Raw genomic sequence first — 20,779 nt, 5'->3', positions numbered from 1 at the left:
CAGCACATATGTTCTTATTCTGTATGCCAGAAGGTATTGCTTAGCTAATCTCTTATCTTTGTTTGAATAGGAAGGCAGTAATCCTATGTTATACTTGTTGGGATTAATAGTAATGAAGAGTTAATGTTACGATGCTGACGATACTAAAGCATGGTATTGACATCATAGGACTTGTACACACTGGCACTGACTGGACCCAGTAAAATGTGGGGGTCAGGCACATGTGCAGGTGGGAGGACTACCTTGGGAACAATTTGCATACATTTTACGGTTTCACCGTACACAGTAAAGTGTAGCTTAACCTAAGAATACAAATATCATATATTGCAATTTACCAGTTCCTAGACATACAGGCTGCATTTGTTTTTTTTCTTTTCCTCTATTATGGCCTGGTGATCCTCCTAGTAATATACAGTACTTCCTGTCCTAGAGTGAAGACACTCACTCGGTATAATGTATGTGCGGAGAAGCAGTGTTGTCACTCTAGGACACAGGTGTCAAACACAAGGCCCGCGGGCCGAATCCGGCACTCCAGGCCATTTCATGTGACCCTCGCACCTCTCCTGCAACTGCAGGAGAGCTCCAGCCCTCCTGTGGTCCTAATCCAGACCCTTAATTTCTGCTTTCAAGCAATGCATCCAGCTTCTTCCCAGCAGCAGCTTAAGAAAAGGGGGGTGCACTGTGATGTAAGGGAGAGTGGGAGACTCAACGGTGGGGTGGCTCTTGACATCTAATGTAAAGGGGAGGGGATGCGCTGGACATCTTAACATACAGATACAACCGGCCCTTTTGAGGGCAATCATAATGCTAATGTGGCCCACAATGAAATTGAGTTTGACACCCCTGCTCTAGGACAAACGTTTTAGAACTGCAGAACAGTTTTTTAGCATAGGGGAACTGCATGCTGTAAAAAAAAAATTTCAAGTGTCAACGTGGTGGTAATGCTTTCATATGTGAGTTCCCGCCTTTCATGGCCAGAGGCTAAATTACTCCACCAGAACCCACGACAGAAGAATAATGTCTTTTCACTTGCCAGTGACACCAGTCCCAGCATTGTCCACAGAGTTTACTACCGACTGCATTTTGAGAGATACCACGTTGAGTATGGATTCTCTCTACCAGCTCTTTTACATACATCACATGATCCATTTTATTCTTTCCAGCCTGAAGATATTGAGGAAGCTGCTGTATATTCATTCACTGTGGTCCAGGCCCAGTCCCTATGAGGGTTCCGTTCCACAGCGGGCTCTAATTAAGGACCCTGATGCTCAGATGGGCAAACAATACAGCCACCAGTCTACCATTCCTACAGAGCTTCAGTCTCTCAACCACCGAAGGTCCATTTAAATGCTGTATGGGAGAGTGTTGCCTTGCTTATTGCCCGCTGGTTCCATCTGGTGGATTCTTTGGAGTTGAGCCCATGTAAAGCTGATTACCTATCTTTGGAGGTTTTGCTTCTTGCCTTTTGACCTAGCCACAGGTCGAATTATTGAGGTGAGAGGCCACCCTTTAGTCTTGGTGGAGGATAACCCTGTCCTGTGGGTCACGAATCTGTTGAAGATTTCTGCACTTTATATCACCATTGTTTTTTGGAGCACCTTATCACTTTGCACTTTATGGACTTTACTAAAATTGATTTATTGATTTATTGCTTTATTTAATGTTTTATTTGCGCTGCACTAATTTTCTATGTCTCAACCACCGCCGCCTCCTCTCTAGAGATGACTTTCTTTTACTTCTTACTCTCCATCACCCAGAAGGTTACGATAAAGGTTTACACTTCAATCCCTATTTACTGTAGGAGCGCATTTTCACTCTCTTTATAAGTCAAACAGATCAGATGATTCACTTATCCAGTAACTTATTTTTCTGGTTTTCATCGATTTCAGTAAAATTCACAGAACTGTGCAAGTTCAGGCAAACATTTTCCAAGTGCAGTGCTTGGACTGTACTATGGTACTCCATACCTTAGGTTAGGCCTAAAGTATCGGTCCACAGTGCCATACCAGGTGCTGCTCCAGGGTAGCCTCAAACTTGGCCTCACTCCCAACTTCCCACTTGCTAAAAGACTACAAGGCCCAACCTCCTCTTTCATACAGTATGTCACCTCTAAACAGGAAGTGAAACATGCAAGGGGAAGTTATACTACAGAGAGAAATGGTTACAATGTTAACAGTCAACACAGGAAGTTCACCAAATATCAGGCAGAATCTACGGTTATTGTTTTTCATTAATCAAATAGATATAATAAAATGCTTTCAATTGTTTAACACAACAAAGGGAAACAAAGGTTTGTTGCTAGGCTTTACATATACTTTACAGTGTAGTTACCAATACATTTTTTTTTATCTCATTTTGGATGGAGTAGACAATGATTTATGCCATCTGTGTGCCTTTCGGGAGACTTGTTCTCATGGGAAGATTTCCCCTCAATTCTATTTAAAATTTGGGATTTTCCCTACTACTTAGACCTTAGAAGAAGGAGGTACACACTTGAAAATCTGAATGTTAGAGCAACTAAAAATATAGTACTCAATTATTTTTGTTGTAAGTTCCCTATAATGGTTACAATCCTCTCACTTTCCTCATCTGAGACAATGGTCACCAGGACAAATAGAGGGGTGAATGGACAAATAGAGGGGTGAGTGGAGATACATTTTGACGGTGGATCTAGCCCCTTACAACTCTAAAATGAAAAAAAAAAATGGTTTTAGATACACTTTAGGCTAATGAAAAAAAATAACTGTTATTATGTTGTGTTTTTAACTATTTAAGTGAATTCTAAGTACTTTTTTGGAGTATTGATAGGTTAATTGATGTCAAGATCATTATTTTTTTTGGGCAATTTTTTGCGCAAATTTTCTTTAAAGGAAAACTCAACTTTCATTAAAATACTATAACATATAATTGCTTCTCAAGCTATTTTGTAATTAAAAGTGTGTCAAGCCAAAAACTTTTTTCTTCATTTTTGGATAGGGTGTGAAGGTACTAAAATCCCAATCTGGGATTTTATTGCTATTGGATGCTCCAGTTGAAAGATTTCCCCCCACTCTCTGTCTTGTTGACAATGTAACATCGATTTTGGGGCTCAGTACTCCCCCTTCCTTGGGGCTAGAAATCAATCATGTAGGCATCTCGATTGGAACAGCCTTTATGGTAAAACATTGGCAGCATAATAGGAAGTGAATGGAAAACTTTGTAACGGAGCCCTGGATAGCATCAAAATCCCTGAATTTAAAGGTTTTCCCTGCAATAGGAGATTAAAGATCTGTGTCGATGGACTTTTCTCTGATTGAGCCTAGGTTCACATTGATGCGATTTGGCATGTGATTTGACATGTCAAATCGCATGACAAATCGGCGGCAATTGGCAGCAATGAAAAAAAACACGCATGCTCGGAATCAAGTCGACACATGCTCGGAAGCATTGAACTTAATTTTTCTCGGCTCGTCGTAGTGTTGTACATCACAGCATTCTTGATGGTTGGAATTTTGTGTGACCGTGTGTATGCAACACAAGTTTGATCCAAAATTGCGTCGGAAAAAAATCCACGTTTTTCTTGTCGGAATTTCCGTTTGTGTGTACGCGGCTTTAAAGGCTACAGAAATGAAGATTATGTACTTTTGTACATTATTTTACTTCTTACAGCACTGAGGTTTTTCACATGATGATCATGAAGGCATACCCTGGAAATTTACCAATCAGAAGTACTGATGAGCTATGATATTATCCATATATTGCCATGTGGCCATATTAGGTCAAAGATGTCACCAGCATTTCCACCGTAAGTTACATGCGGCTGCAGGGCAGGGAATTCTCCAGCAATAGCGGATTGGGCTGGTGACATGCTATCACGTGACAGTTTCCCAAGTGTTTGCGCCTTAACTCATCACTAGTCATGAGTTTATCTTGAGTGTCTTGTTTTTTTGCAACCAAAACGAAAGTTTCATGTTAAGGTGCAGTTCGACAGGCGTGTTGGCCCTTTACATTATTTGTTACACAGCTAAGTTATTTAGTTACTCTGAAACGTTCTGTGCGTCTCAATCATTTTATTTATATATTTCTTTTTTTTCCACAGTACTGCACCAGCAGAGCAGAAGCACGGAGAGATGCAGCTAAAGTGGCTTTAATCAACTCGCTCTACAATGAACTACCTACCAGGAGGATTACACAGGAATTTATCACAAAAAGTGTCCAGGAAGCAGTGGCCTCCACCAGCGTAAGTCTCATGCTTAAAGCACTGGCTGGCTATTGGGGCCTACAGGTCCATGTCTGACACAAATTCAGACAAGGTAGATACAGGATCTTCCTGGCAAAGAAGAATGGTGTTTTTTATATTTAAAAGAAAGAAATTAAAATATTGAGTATCTACAAATGTGATTGCACTACCGAGGTTTAAATCCCAATTTCCGGCATTTTTTTTATATTGAATCAATGTTGGAGCAGATTAAAAACTGTTAGGCCTAGTACACACGAGAGGATTTATCCGCGGATACGGTCCACCGGACCGTTTCCGCGGATAAATCCTCTCGAGGATTTGCGAGGATTTGGATCCAATGGAGTGTACTCACCATCGGATCGAAATCCGCGCCGAAATCCCCTCGCGATGACGCGTCGCGCCGTCGCCGCGATGATGACGCGGCGACGTGCGCGACGCTGTCATATAAGGAATTCCACGCATGCGTCGAATCATTACGACGCATGCGGGGGATCCCTTCGGACGGATTGATCCGGTGAGTCTGTACAGACCAGCGGATCAATCCGTTGGGATGGATTCAAGCGGATAGATTTGAAAGCATGTCTTCAAATTTCTATCCGCTTGAAATCCATCCCAGGGGATAAAAATCCGCGGAAACAGATCCGCTGGATTGTACACACCAGGGGATCTCTCCGCTGGAGCCGGTCCGCGGATCAATTCCAGCGGATGGATCCTCTCGTGTGTACGGGGCCTTAGGCTTCATTTCCACTGGCGTTTTTACAGCCACTTGTGTTAGCCTTTTTTACAGCTTAAAAACGCCTGTCCATGTTTATTTTGTAAAAAAAAAAAACGCAGCGGTAGCGTTTGAGTGTTTTTGCGCATTTTTGAGCGTTTTTTAATGTCTGGCGTTTTTACAGCTCTATTGCTGGAGCCACAGAACGCCCTGGTCCCACGTTTTTTTACAGCTCAAAAACGCCTATGCCATTTGCAGCTCAAAAACGCCTATGTGGGCATGATGCCATAGAATAACATGGACAGGCGTTTTTAAGCTGTAAAAAACACTCAGAAAAGTGGCTGTAAAAACGCCAGTGGAAATGAAGCCTTATGCATACTGATCTTTTCTACACATGTTACATTTTTAAGCATAGCTAATGTTAGGCATTTCTTCCACTTTAAAGCGAAACTTCACCCTAAATGGGAAGTTCCGCTTTGAGTTCCACTTTAAAGTGGGAGTAAACTTCCATGTATAAATTTAATTTAATATAATATAAGGCTTACCTATAGGTACTGTAAATATCTCCTAAGCTGCATTGTTAAGGAAATATTTACTGTACATGCATGACGTCACTGGCGCATGCGCTCTAAAGGAATGACCACCTGGGCCGTTCCTTCAGCGTCCCGTGCCATAAACATTGGCTCTGACTCACACTGCCATAGTCCGTGAACCAGGTAGGAAGATGGGTGAAGATGGAAGCCTTGTCAGTGATGACAGCTGGAAGGGCTTAGTTCTAAGGTAAGTTTCACATAATGTGCTAGTATGCAGTTTACTTCTGTTTTTTTTCTTTTTTGGGAGGGGGGAACGTGTACCTAGTTCTCTCCCTTCCCCTCCCTACCCACAACGTTCTGGGACATGTCACAGGTCCCATAAGGCTGCAGGTCCATTCACAGAACGCAGTGCAACTCAGGCATGCACTGTTGGAAGCTGCAAGGAGTCACAGCCAGCTTTCCTTAGTAAACATGCTGGAGCCAGGGACCTGAAGACCAGCAAAGAACTGACCGAGGTAAGGACGGCACAGGATCCTTGAACAGGTAAGGCCCCGTACACACGACCGGATCTATCCGCTGAAACTGGTCCGACGGACCAGTTCCAGCGGACCGATCCGGTCGTGTGTAGGCCCGAGCGGACAATTGTCCGGTGGATCGGACAGTTTCCAGCGGACAAAAATTTCTTAGCATGCTAAGCAATCTGTCCGCTGGAAACCTGTCCGTCGGACGTGTTCGGTCGTCTGTACAGACTCACCGGACACGACCGACCGCCATCCCTCGCATGCGTCGTACTGATTCGACGCATGCATGGAAGCTTTAAACTTCAAGGCCGCCGTGTCATCGTCGCGGCGACAGCGTGGCCATGCCCCGCGTATTGTTTACGCGCGGATTTCTGTCTGATGGTGTGTACAACCATCAGACAGAAATCCGGCAGCCGGACGCAGCGGATCTGTCTGCTGAAAACGGTCCGGCGGACCGTTTTCAGCGGACAGATCCGATGGTGTGTACGCCGCCTAAGTGTCCTTTTTTTTCCAAAGTCAGCAGCTACAGTATTTGTAGCCCCAGACTTTTTTTTTTTTGTTAAGTCTGCAGAACCGTTTTAAGTTCCAAACCCCTATCTAGAATCAGAATTCACTTTGATGAAGCGAGACCAGTTGAAGATGGATTCTCAATAATTGCTATGGGTTATTGCACATAAACATTAGGTTGGATAAGTTCCAAGGCTTTCCATTCAGTGCTCACCAAGAGTAATTGTCTACACTGCCCAATAAATTCCCTGTTGGCTTCAGTGTAAAATTTGAAATTATAGCTAGGTCTAAAGAGGAGATTGTCTGTAATCATTTTAAGTATGCATTATATGACAGAGGTTTTGCTGTTCTGTAGCCAATCTGAAAAAACAAATATTACTTATAAGAAAGTTTGTGGTTTCAAAGAACATATAATTTGGTCATCAGAGAGCTGTGAAAGTACATGGTGAAATCTTTCCAAGCATCCTTAGCCTAACCATTAGCCAAGACAAGGCTAAGTGTCCATAGGCATCAGACTCAGAAGTCAGTCAAACGTGGCCATGAGAAAGCACGTTTTTAGGTACTTTCTCAGAAAAAATGATTGCTTTTGATATGTGCCTAGGATGCATTTACAAATCATTCATTATGTGGTTGTCATTTGTATACCACTAGTTAACCTTGCATTTCCATTGATTTGTTCAGAGGAATAAAAGAATTTCAAATACAGCAGAAATAAGACATACCATTATTAGAAAAATGCAAAGAAATACAATGCATGACAAATTGAACTAATAATGCTAGTTAACTCTGCTACTTACAAGCCAACTTTAAAAGGGACCTTCTGCAATACTCACCCTATCTCCAGTGGTGTCTATTTCAGACACATGGTTCTGCAAAACAGTGCCGGTCCCCTTCTGGGCTGAATAACAACTAGGATCATTCATTTCAATTCCTGTGAGCGCAGGGTGTCAAGTAAGGATAATATAACAATGTGTCCATAATAGACCTATAAGGTCCAAAGCATCCCTGCCCCTTTGTATATGTGATCCTGCAGGGTGGGGAATGCTCTGACCTCAGTTGATTGGGAGAGTGGAAATTACACCCAAGTTCAGACCAAATTGAATTAATTACTAGTGTCATGGACTAGTTCCCCTGGGGGAAGCAACAGCAAACCACCATAGATTCACAGGTGAATGCTGCAGCGAATACATCCAGGGCCGATCTGCCCTATAGGCTCACTATGCAAGCCGCTTAGGGCCCCGCAAAGCTGCGGAGGGCCCCCCAAATTACTTGAGGCCCCGCCTGGTGAGAAGTCAATTTCGGCCCCTCACCCCACTTCTCAACTCGCTGGCTGCATGGGAGAAGAGGTAAGAAGTCAGCACCCCCCACTTCTCACTTTAATGTGACATGTCATTTTCGGCAGCACCACCGCTTCTCAACTTTAATGTGACATTTTGTTTAGGGCCCCAGGGAGGTCAGGAATGGGAGAAGATAGTCATCACTCCAATTAGGTATGTGGATGAATCTGTATCCTCTCAGAGAAACCCAGGTGCTGGCAATGCACAAAGCAATTGTAGAAAGAAATGTTTGGACAGCCGCACTCTGGAAAAACCTTCTCGGTTGCCTTTTATTGATAAAAGTTATCAAACACCACACATCGCAGCAAAGACAGGGGCATACAGCTGACGTTTCGCACTACAATCAGTGCTTACTCATAGCTTTGGGAAAATAAGGACAAGCTATGAGTAAGCACTGATTGTAGTGCGAAACGTCCGCTGTATGCCCCTGTCTTTGCTGTGATGTGTGGTGTTTGATAACTTTTATCAATAAAAGGCAACCGAGAAGGTTTTTCCAGAGTGCGGCTGTCCAAACATTTCTTTCTACAAGAGGTCAGGATCGGCACAGAATACATTATTAAGGGTTAATGTTCTCTACAGCCTTTAGAACCACCACTACCAAAGGAAGATGTCATTTGATCAGACTAAAGACTGTAGGACATGTATGACATGTATAGGCCCACTCAGGGCTCTAGTCCTGCGGGAACGGAGTTCCTGCACTTTTTTCACAGCAGGAACGCAGTTCCCTTTGCAGGACTAGAGTAGCCGAGAGTAGCCGAGCCGCCCGAGCCAATCCTTCACTAAGCCGCGATGTCCAGCTCGAGTCACTGTCAGGGACATGCAAACCTTAGTAATCCTTTATGTTACTGGCAGATTCCTGTATATGGATTCATCGGGTAGTGTGCGGGTATTCCGTCACTTCCTCGATGCCGCAATGTCTCCTGGGAGCTTTTGTCATTGTTCTCAGGAGACATCACAGAGGTCTCCCGCTAGTTATCGCGGGATTTAGAAAGAACTTGCTTAAAAAAACATGCGGTTTAGTAATTATGCATATGAGCGTATAATTTTTTTTTTGGTGGGGGAGTGGATCTTGGGTGGGAGTTCCCACACTTTTTTCCCCAGGACTTGACCCCTGGGCCCACCCTATTAGATTGTAAGCTCTTCTGAGCAGAGCCCTCTTAACTCTTGTATTTTATTGTATTGTAACTGTATTGTCTCCCTTTTATATTGTAAAGTGCTGCGTAAACTGTTGGCACTATATAAATCCTGTATAATAATAATAATAATAATAATAATAATATTTATTTAAAATAAAGGTGGCAAAAAGGGGGGTGCTCCAAAACACTGGGGCAAAATATTTGAAGGTGCCCGACCTGTAGTTGGGCTATAAGTAAGCCAAAAATGCAGAAATATGACCGGGGTTTAAAGGTTTCCTATTACACTACATAATAGTAACCAGGCATGTGACTATTTTTTACTCTAATTCCTGCACAAGTCTTCCAAATTATAATTTTTTTCTCTCACATGTTAATCATTAGGAAGAAAAGTTACTCGGCATCTTATAACCACTGATATAGTTATACACAATGAAGACAGAATAGTGCCACTAAAGCTTTCACATTTTAATCCAAAACCTCTAAATCTCCCCTATGTCGCTAGAAGGATTTTGCTTAATAAGCATCATAACTTCAAATCTCCAGCGTATTTTATTTCCTTTTTTTTATACATGTATTTGGATAAATATACTGTTTGTGCTGAGCAAGTGTTTTGTGTTCAGAATGCAAGAAAAGAAGGAGCCGTAAAGTGGTTGTAAACATCAGTCATGGAATCTGAGCAAAGCACACAGATCTGCAGTGTTTACATATCTCTCTCCAAGCTCTAATGCCCCGTACACACAAGTGGTTTTGAGCAGTTTTCCCGTAGGTTTTTCTGACGGAATTTTGCTCAAGCCTGCCTTTCATACACATGGTCACACAGTGAACTTTTGACTGCCAAGAACGCGGTGATGTAAAAGACTACAACGAGCCGAGAAAATGAAGTTCTATGCTTCCGAGCATGCGTCAGAATCTTGCACGTTGGGATTTGTAAACACAATCGGAAATTCCAATTAGTTTTATTTACTGATGGAGCATACACACGGTCGGGATTCCGGACCAAAAGCTCTTATCAGACTTTTTCCAACAGTGTGTGTACGGTGCATTAGTGTAATTTCTCTCTGGTGCTTAATTCCTCTATTATCAGCATGAGACTCTTCTGATAAGTTTTCTCAACACATGAGATAAATTTGTGTCAGGAGGGAGAGCTCAGAACAGAGCTTGTCTATTCATTACACAGTTCTTCTGCTGTGTGGAGAAGAGCATGTTCCTTTCCTCCAATCAGCTTGCACACACTGTTACTGCAGCCTCTCCACCCCCTCCTCTGTGCTCCTGACAGATGAAGAAAGATTTTAACACTTTTATGCCCTTATGAAGGGGTGTAGAGAAGAGAATACAGCAAATAAACAAGTAAAACCTATGTAGGAGGATTTGTTTCATCTCTGTGTATCATCTGAGGCTGTTCATTTCACTGGGTATATGTGAGGTTTACAACCCCGTAGGGCACATTCACACATGACAAGGCAAAATGTCTCCTTATATGCCTGGTTCACACCACTGCATTGTGCTGGTGTGCGGTGCAAAAAAGCCCTGTGCGCAGTATGTTTTTTCAGCATAGCACAGCAATAGGCAATCCACTGCCTTGCATTACACAACGGCTAACTAAACTTTATGAAATGTTTCTGCGACATAAAACTTGTTTAAAAATAAAGTGAACATCAATCCCCCACGATTTATCCAGACTGCACTACACACCAACCGCTGCATTATAACACAAAGCCTGGAGTGAACATACCCTAAAAGTGTTAAGCCCTGTACACACGGCCCGGATTCTCTTCAGGAAAAAAACGTAGTTTTTCCTGACGAGATTCCTGGAAATATTTTCTTGCCGGCCGAGTTTACACACACACCATTCAAAAGAACTGCCATTCTTTTGAATGAAACGAAAGCGGTGACGTCATCGACTACGACGAGCATGAGCTCGTCACATTCAATGCCGTCGCCGCCATCTTGCTTCACCCTACCTATGCCTTGGAAGCTACCACGCATGCGTCAAAGTCATGACTAGCACGCGCGGATTTCAATGGAGAGGTAAGTATACAGACGCTCAGGTTTCTCGGCAAGAAAACACTGCCAAGAATCTCACAACGAGAAAATAGAGAGCAGGTTCTCTATTTTTCTCGTTGAGATTCTGGACAGTTTTCTTGACGAGAAACCCCAAAGCCTCGTACACACGCTCGGTTTACTCGGCAAGCTCTGCTAGCAGTTTTCTTGCTGTTTCTTGCAGAGAAAACTCTGCGTGTGTACAAGGCTTCAGTCATAGCAATCGGCAAGATTCAGGGAAGCCTATTCCTCCACCACCTAAAAACTAAGGGGCAGATCCACAGACAGAGTACGCCGGCGTATCTACTGATACGCCGGCGTACTTTCAAATTACCCGCGTCGTAATCCTCAAACCAACATACGAAGGCATCTGGGTTAGATCCGACAGGTGTACGTCCTCGTACGCCTTCGGATCTAAAATGCAATACTTCGGCGTCCGCTGGGTGGCAATTACGTCGTTTTCAGCGTCGGGTATGCAAACTAGCTATTTCCGACGATCCACGAACATACGCGCGGCCGTCGCATTCTCTTACATCATCTCTAGTCTGCTTTTTCTGGCGTATAGTTAAAGCTGCTATTTTGCGGCGTATAGTTAGACTTGCCATGTTAAGTATGGCCGTCATTCCCGAGTCGAAATTCGATTTTTTTTTTTTTGCGTAAGTCGTCCGTGAATCGGGATGGACGCAATTCACGTCTAAGTTTAAAAAAAATGACGTTGTTGCGACATCATTTAGCGCAATGCACGGCGGGAAATTTAGAAACGGAGCATGCGCAGTTCATTCGGTGCGGGGACGCGATTCATTTAAATGAAACCCGCCCCCTAATCGACGATTTTAATTCCGCCGCCAGAGATACACTACGCCGCCGTAACTTACGGCGCAAATTCTTCCAGGATTCGAACCAGCCAAAAGTAAGTTACAGCAGCGTAGCGTATCTCTGATACACTGCGCCCATCTATTTCTATGTGGATCTGCCCCTAAACTTTTACTTTCTACATCATCTCATCCCTCACAGTTATTACCTTTTGTACTACTTGCCCCTTCCTTTTAGATTGTACGCTCTCACAAGCTAGTACCTCCTATCCTTCTTGTATTGAATTGGATTGTAACTGTACTGTCTCCCTGTATTTTGTAAAGTGCTGTGGAAACTGTTGGCGCTATATACAGTAAATCCATTATAACAATAACAGCAATAAAAGATTTTTTTAATAGTTTAATAATAATTAAAATAAGCCTATCACTACTCTAAACATTCTAGGTTTAAATAAAGTGTGGGCCAGTGGCGGCTTCTCCATTAGGGGCACAGTAGTGCCGCCCCCCAAATACATGCGTCCGGCCCCTAATCTACATGCAGAACGCCAGTTGCATTCATTTCTATCAGGTTTTCACCTGATTAGAGCCCGAGGCTCTAATTGGCTTAACAAAAAGGTGGACTCTGGGCATAGAGCACTGCACCCTGAGCCCACCCAGTTGTGTGACAATAGCAAATTAATATTCGCTATTGTCTTGCTGCTTCTCCTATCAGTCAATCAGGAAGCTGGTCCTGAGATTAGTTTGGCCGAGAGGAGAAGCGACCATGTTGTCTAGTAGTGGGGCAGGATGTACGTGGAGATCCGGAGGAGGTTGTCTTCATTGGAGGGAGCGATCTTGCTCTGCATCGCCGTGAACACCGGAGCCCGACTGCTGCAAACACCTGAGCCCGAGTGGGGGTTGGTTTTGCTGGAAAGGGGGGGTCGGTGGTTTGTTTGCTGCCAGTGAGGCTGCCACTGGTGTGGGCACAAAAAAGTAGGGGAAACCATGTATAACAGCCCAGGAATCTAGACTCTCATATATAATAGAAAACCCCTACATCATTTATGACAGGGTCGCTTTAACCACTTCATCTCAGGAAGGTTTACCCCCCTTCATGGCCAGGCATTTTTTTGCGATACAGCATTGCATTACTTTAACTGACAGTTGCGTGGTCATGCGACACTGTACTCAAATACAATTTTTGTCCTTTTTTTCCCACATATAGGGCCAGGTTCTTGTAGAATCCGCGGCGGCGTAGCGTAAGCCATTTACACTACGCCACCGCAAATTACTGGAGCAAGTGCCGTATTCTCCAAGCACTTGCTCCGTAATTTGCGGCGGCGTAGTGTAAATGGGCCAGCGTAAGGCCGCGTAATTCAAAGGGGGCGGCTTGTATTTAAATTAAGCGCGCCCCCGCGCCGATCGAACTGCGCATGCGACGGGCGGAAAAATAGCCCAGTGCGCATGCTCCAGCTCACGACGGAAAACGTCAATGACGCCGACGTGAGCGTCATTGACGTAAAGTCGTATTCGCGGACGACTTAAACGACGAAAAAAGCCGACGCTGACCCGACGCCATACTTAACATGGCATACGACGGACCTTCGTAAACTTGCCCCTCATATAGCAGGGGCAAGTTTACGCCTACGCAAACGTTGTAAATTTACTGCGTCGTCCGTGCGTACTTTCGGGAATCTCGCGTAAATAGCGACGGGGAAAAACGACGGGGAAAAACGACGATGCGACACCTAGCGGCGGGAAAAAAAATTGCTTTTAAGATCTGACTGCGTAAGAGCCTTACGCCTGTCAGATCTAATGGATATCTATGCGTAACTGATTCTAAGAATCAGTCGCATAGATATGCCGGGCCAGATTAGGACTTACGACGGCACAAATAGCGTTGCGCCGTCGTAAGCCATTTAAGAATCTGGCCCATAGAACTTTCTTTTGGTGGTATTTGATTGCCTCAGTGGGTTTTTTTGTGCGCTATAAACCAAAAAAAACAATTTTTTACTTTCTGCTATAAAACATACCAAATAAAAAATTGAAGAAATCTAATTTCTTCATTAATTTAGTCCAATGTGTATGATATGTCATGTTTCTATCTGTTCCTTTTGCTGACAGCCAAATGTTTGCGCCGGTGGACCAGCTTGGGCCCAGGCTGGGTCACCTGGCGACAAATTATCCCTCCGTTGAGGGACTGGTGCAGCTATGTTCCGGGAGGGGACGGGGCATGGGGGTTTGAAATGTTTGTTTCTATGCCACCTCATGCTGACTTTGTGACAACCAATGTTCCCTTTCTTCCTTTCCGGAAGTGTATGTCAAAGTAAAACCAATAAAAATTGTTTTAAAAAAAAAAAAAATTTAGTCCAATGTGTATTCTGCTACATATTTTTGGTAAAAAAAAATCCCAATAAGCATATATTGATTGGTTTGTGCAAAAGTTATTGCATCTACAAACTATGGGATTTTTTTTTTTTACTAGTAGTGGCAGCGATCAGCAACTTATAGCGGGACTGCGATGTTGTGGCAGACAAATCAGGCACCTAACTGACACTTTTGGCACTTTTTGGAGACCAGTGACACTAATACAGTGATCAGTGCTAAAAAATATACACTGTCACTGTACTAATGGCATGGGCTGGAAAGGGGTTAACATCAGGGGCAATCAAATAGTTAAATGTGTGCCTAGTTTGTGCTTACTCACTGTGGGGGAAGTGCTTTGACTAGGGGAAGGCAAAGATCTAGGGGACTAGCGGGAGGCAGGATCTGTGCCTTCCCTTCTGACAGAACGACAATTTGCCTTGTTTACATAGGCAGACTGTCGTTCTGCCTGTGCCCTGTACAATTGGCGGATGCTGGCGGACATCAAGTCCACGGTACCTGCTGCTGGGCTTCCGCTGTGTTTAATGACAGTGGGAGCAGGTCACCAGCGGCATGCACGCCCCAGACCCTGAAGTATCAGATCACGTACTAGGCACATGATCTGGCACAAAGCTGTATATGTGTAGTGGGTGGTCGTTAACTGGTTAATTAGTGTTGTATCTTTTAAGTGTATGTCCGGGCAAAAAAAAATTAAAATTACATATGCAGTACATTTCTAAAATATACACACATTTGGCCATTTTTATATTTTTACAGACCCTGCAAGTACAGAAAAATACCTGTTGGTCTGCCAAAAATGCACTCAGTTCTTGATTTCTTGCTGTAGGCTGAAAACACACAGGATTTTTTAGACTAAAATTTACTAGATATGGTGTCTGCCCTGCTTAATTGTCTTTTGCTAAAATACCAAATCCCTTCCTCATCTCATCTCCACAACATCCCTTTTTCCATCACAAAGATGGAAATAGGGATAGCAGACTTTTGAGGTACTCCAACACTACAACTGTTATTATATAAAATACAACAATGTTATTAGTATCATTTTAAAAATGATCAAATACGGCCCCTTTCACACGGTCGGACCATTTAGGTCCGCCTGTCAGTTTTGACGGAGGACCTGAACGGCCGCTCCATGCATGCCTATGGAGCGTCGGATGTCAGCGGAGATATGTCCGCTAACATCCGACCCGAACTGATCCGCCAAAATCAGACGGATGGCGATACGTCCCCATCTGTCCATGGCGGACCGGATCGGGTGTGATCTGATGAAAACAGACATGTTGTCTGTTTTCATCAGATCTCTCCATAGGAGACAGCGGCGCTGCACAAGCCCCTCCCCGCTCAGTGAGCAGAGAGGGACTTGTCATCCGCTGGCTCAGCGGAGATCAGCGGAGAGATTTCCCGCAGAACCCTGGCGTACTCCATAGCGATGGAGTCCGCCACGTGTGAAAGAGGCCTAACACCATTTGAAAAATCATATATGCATGTGCTTACTGAAACCGTTTTTTATATTGCCTCAATCATAAGTCTCATCCAGAATTTCCTAGTAATTTTTATAGTATATAGCAGTGGTTCTCAACCTGGGGGTCGGGACCCCCTTGGGGGTTGAATGACAATTTGCCAGGGGTCACCAAATCCTGGGCTGTTCCTGAATCCCGCACCACTCTCCCAGCCTTTTAATGGCTACCCATCAGGGCTGTCCCTGGAGCTTGCGGTGGCCCACTCAGCCTCTTCGCAGCCACCCATTCAGTTCACGGCGTGACTGGGGGGCAGAGACTAGATGTCAGCTGGCTGGTAAGGAATGTGAAGTGGGAGGGGCTGGAGGAGACCCTATCTCCTGATTTTGGCATAGGTGTCACTGCTGCAGAGACACAGTGAGCACCATAAGGGGTTTTAATGCTGTACACGTGGAAGGGACTCAGAGAGCGCTAGGTATCCGTGGGTTAGGGGTGCAAATTACTTGTCTTGCCTTGGGTGCTGACAACCCACGCTACAAAAATAATTTTACTGTTCGGGGTCCCCACAACTTGGGAAATTTTATCAAGGGGTCATGGCACTAGAAGGTTGAGAACCACTGGTATATAGTATTAAGCCCTAAATTCCAGGGGATTACGGATTACATATAGCAATGTATTTAATCTTAGATTCCAAATAAGCACTGTTGGCTATTTGGTGTGGTGGTTAGTGTCTAGGTATATCAGAAGTCCTCTATCCTTGTATCCTTGCTTATTTGCTTGTGATATAATTATGTGGGATGTGGTACCTTTTTATATTTCAGTTCATAATCTTATAGGGGCAGATCCACATACCTCTGCTGCGCCCGGCGCAGATGTGAGATACGCTACGCTGCTGTAACTTACCTGGCTTTGGTTTGAATCCTCAATGAATTTGCGCCGTAAGTTACGGCGGCATAGTGTATCTCTCGCGGAGGATTTCAAATTGGGCGGGTAGGGGGCGTGTTTCATTTAAATGAAGCACGTCCCCGCGCCAAACGAACTGCGCATGCGCCTTCCGTAAAAACTCCCAGGGTGCATTGCTCCAAATGACGTTGCAAGGACGTCATTGTTTTCAACGTGAATGTAAATGGCGTTCAGCCCCGTTCACGGACAACTTACGCAAACGACATAAAATTTTCAAAATTAGACGCGGGAACGACGGCCATACTTAACATTGAGTACGCCACCATATAGCAGCTTTAACTATACGCCGGAAAAAGCCGAACGGAAACGACGTAAAAAAATTCGACGTGCGTTCGTGGATCGTCGAAGATAGCTAATTTGCATACTCGACGCAGATTACGACGTGAAAGCCACCTAGCGGACGCCGAAAAATTGCATCTAAGATCCGACGGCGTACGGCCTGTTGGATCTAACACAGATGCCGTCGTATCTTGTTTTGGGGATACCAAAACAAAGATACGACGTGCAAAATTTGAAATAAATAATTTCTTTGAGGATCTGCCCCATACTCTTTAGCTTGTGTCCGCAACATAGGGGATCATTTTCGTGCAGTCCAAATAAGAACTGGGAGGATTGATTAGGCTTTAACAAGCATGAACAAGACAAATGTCAACTGTTAATTTCTGACATGATCAACGGGTATTTTTTTTGCGCTGAACAGATATAAAAATGTTTTCAATTTTATATTTAACAGAATAAAAAGGGAGCAAATTAGGAAAATTTATTCTTACCTGAAATTTTCTTTTCCTGTAGTCCGTAGGCGGCACACAATGGGTTAAGCTTTCCATCTAACCCCTAAAGGAAGAAAACTTAAACAAGCAGTGAGACAAGTTAAATCAATTAATCAATGAATCAAGCACAGCAAGTCCACCTGTCCTGAAGCTATAAACCTCCCCCAAGAACACACACAGACGTATCTTATGCAGCAATAGAGTAATTTTAATGGGAGGGTAAACTTGTGCCGCCTACGGACTACAGGAAAAGAAAATTTCAGGTAAGAATAAATTTTCCTATTCCTGGGCGTCCTACGGCGGCACACAATGGGATTTGCAAAGCAGTGCAAGAAAGAAAGGGAGGGACATCAATGGTTTATGGCACCTTGAAGCACTCTCGAGCCAAAGGCCGATCCCTCGGACGAAACTACATCGATTCTGTAGTGTTTTATGAACGTGTTCGGTGAAGCCCACGTAGCTGCCTTACAGATCTGGTCCATTGGAACATGATACCTCTCAGCCCAGGACGCAGCTGTAGACCTTGTGGAGTGAGCTCTTAAGAGAAGAGGGGATTCGTCTTCCAGAAAATAACAGTGCTTGATGATATCCCTTATCCATCTTGCTAGCGATGACTTACTCGCTTTTTCCCCTTGTTTGGCCCTTGGAACTGTAGGAACAGTGCCTCAGACTGTCTGAACCCCGAGGTTCTCTGTAAGTAGGTAGAGATGGTTCTTTTTACGTCCAAGAGGTGTAGGTCATCCTCAGAAACATCTTCAAACACAGGCAACACAATTTCCTGATTAATATTCGTGGACGTGGAGACTTTGGGAAGGAAACCCGGCATAGTCCTTAGAATAACTGCATCCGATAGAAACCTGAGATAGGGTTCTTTGGATGAGAGGGCCTGAAGCTCACTTATTCTTCTGGCGGATGTAATTGCTACCAGAAAGATACATTTGAAAGTGAGGAACCTTAAGGATGAACTCTCCAGAGGCTCGAAGGGAGGTGATGTTAGCCTTTTTAGCACTAAAGGTAAGCTCCAAGCTGGTAATGGCTTATGGAAGGATGGTCGTAATTTAATAATTGCTCTGAAAAACCTGCTGACGAGAGGTGTTTTTGAAAATATTCCGTTCAGGCAGGAGTTAATGGCGGTCAACTGGACCCTCAGAGTGTTCGGCTTCAGACCCTTTTGGAAGCCCTCTTGTAAGAACTGCAAGAGAGATGCCACTTGCTCAGGAGAAGATGAATTCCTGGCGCACCAGGCCGAGTAGAGGGTCCACACTCTACTGTAGACTTTTAAGGTAGCAGGCTTCCTAGAGGCTAGAAGGGTAGCAATAACCTCCTGAGATAGGCCTTGAGCCGTCAAGGCTTTGAGTTCAAATTCCATGCCGCCAGCTGGAGTTTCTCGAGGTCTGGGTGGAGCATCTCCGATTGGAGAAGAAGGTCCTTTTGGATGCGTAACTTCCAGACCTGATCCTTTGCCATATTCAAGGCTAGCGGGAACCATGCCCCCCTGGGCCAAAATGGCAGGATTGCTATTGCTCTCACCTCCTCGTCCCGAATTTTCTGCAGCACTTTCGGGATCAGTGGAATCGGGGGAAAGATATAGACGAAAAACTTCCTCCAGCTTATCGACAGAGCGTCTATCGCTAGCGGATTCCCCACTCTGGATAGGGAGCAGAACTGGGGAAGCTTCCTGTTCTGAGAGTTGGCCATCGCATCCAAATCTGGCAGACCCCACCTGGAGGTGATCTTCCTGAAGACCAGAGGGTTCAGCTCCCAGTCTCCCGGGCCGATCGGATTCCTGCTGAGCCAATCCGCTCTCACATTGTCCACTCCTCTGATGTGAATGGCCGTTAGAGAAAGGAGGTTTTCCTCCGCCCAGAGCATGATGCGGGCACACTCCTTCTGCATGGAAGGGCTTTGTGTTCCCCCCTGTTTGTTCAGGTAGAATACTGCAGCTAAGTTGTCTGATTGTACCTGAACCGGCTTGTGGAGAACTTTGGATTTGAAATGGACGAGCGCTTTCCTGATTGCCGTGAGCTCTTTCAAGTTCGAAGACATTAGAAGCTCCCTTTGCGACCAGGCTTCTTGTACCCAATGATCCTCCACATGGGCACCCCAGGCTAAGCCTGAGGCATCCGAGGTGAGGACCGTCTGAGACGGAGCCTTGAGGGATCTGCCCTGCAGGAAATGTTGTGGGTGCATCCACCAACGGAGATCCTGCTTCACTGCCAGAGAAATGTTGATAGTTCTCTGCAAAGAGTCTGGGCTCTTGTCCCATTGGGTCAAAATGCAGTCCTGTAGCACTCTGAAATGAGCCCTGGCCCAAGGAACAGCTTCCAAGGATGATGTCATCATTCCCAGTACTCTCATTGCCTTCCTCACTGAGCAGTGATCGATTTGCAAGAGATCTTGTACCGCCTGTTGAAGATTGGTAGCCCTCTGATCTGAAAGGAACAACTTCATTTGAAGGGTGTCTATTGTGAACCCGAGGTAGGGAATGACTGGAGTAGGGTTCAGAGAAGACTTTTTTACGTTTACTATGAAACCGTGGGCGTCCAGCATTTGTAGAGTCTTGTGAAGATGTTGTTTCAACATGGCCTCTGAGGGAGCTCTGACTAGCCAGTCGTCTAGACAGGGTGTCACACATATCCCCTGTAGCCGCAGGGCTGCAGTCAGGACCACCACCACTTTCGTAAAAACTCGAGGTGCCGAGGTAATGCCAAATGGCAGGCATGTGAACTGAAAATGGAGAATCTGGAGATTGAAGAGAACGACCCGTAGATATTTCCTGTGTGCCCTGAGAATAGGGACGTGCAGGTATGCGTCCTGAAGGTCGACTGACGCTAGGAAGTCTCCTTCTTCTATGTTCGCAATGGCAGACCGAATTGATTCCATTCTGCATTTGCGTTTGAAAAAAACTGATTTAGGTAAGACAGGTCTATTACTAGCCTCCCTCCTCCTGAGGCTTAGGGTACTGGAAATATCGGGGAGTAGAGACCTTGGAATCTTTCTTGATCTGGAACCTTTTCTAGAGCGTGCTTTCTTATGAAATCTTCCACCAACTCTAGAACTACTGGGTTGGAGGGCTTGTTGAGCATGAACCCCTGTGGTGGAAAAGACCCCAGCTCTAGAGAGTACCCTCTTGAGACGATGTCCGTTACTCAGGAGTCCGACAACGTCTTTTGCCAGATCTGAGAAGAAAACCTCAGCCTGCCTCCCACTGGAGGAGAGGCGTTGATGGCGTCAGGCTTCTTTGGGCTTATTGAAAGGCTGCTTCTTGGCTGTCGCTGAATCTTGCCTTTTTTATAGTAGGACCTTCTGCCCCGAAAGGAATAGTTCCTTTTTGGGGAGTATCTGGAACTCCCGTAAACCGGCTTACTCGACCTTTTCCTCTCTAAGGGAATGGCAGCATCTTTCTCC

At 44.7% G+C, this 20,779-nt stretch overlaps 1 protein-coding gene across 1 annotated transcript in view; it reads left to right on the top strand.

The window, feature by feature from the left end:
• The window catches only part of LIX1 (limb and CNS expressed 1), a 214,795-nt gene that overhangs the window by 127,197 nt on the left and 66,819 nt on the right, over positions 1-20,779 (top strand). Inside the window, exon 3 of the mRNA XM_040342606.1 lies at positions 4,079-4,219. Within this exon, the coding sequence (XP_040198540.1) occupies positions 4,079-4,219 (141 nt within the window). The remainder of the gene's footprint in view (positions 1-4,078; positions 4,220-20,779) is intronic.

This window comes from Rana temporaria, chromosome 1 (genome assembly GCF_905171775.1).
Source record: "Rana temporaria chromosome 1, aRanTem1.1, whole genome shotgun sequence".
In the NCBI taxonomy this organism is placed as follows: Eukaryota; Metazoa; Chordata; class Amphibia; order Anura; family Ranidae; genus Rana; species Rana temporaria.
Note: the sequence above shows the minus strand (reverse complement) of the source record. Positions and strands in the feature narration are given on the sequence as shown.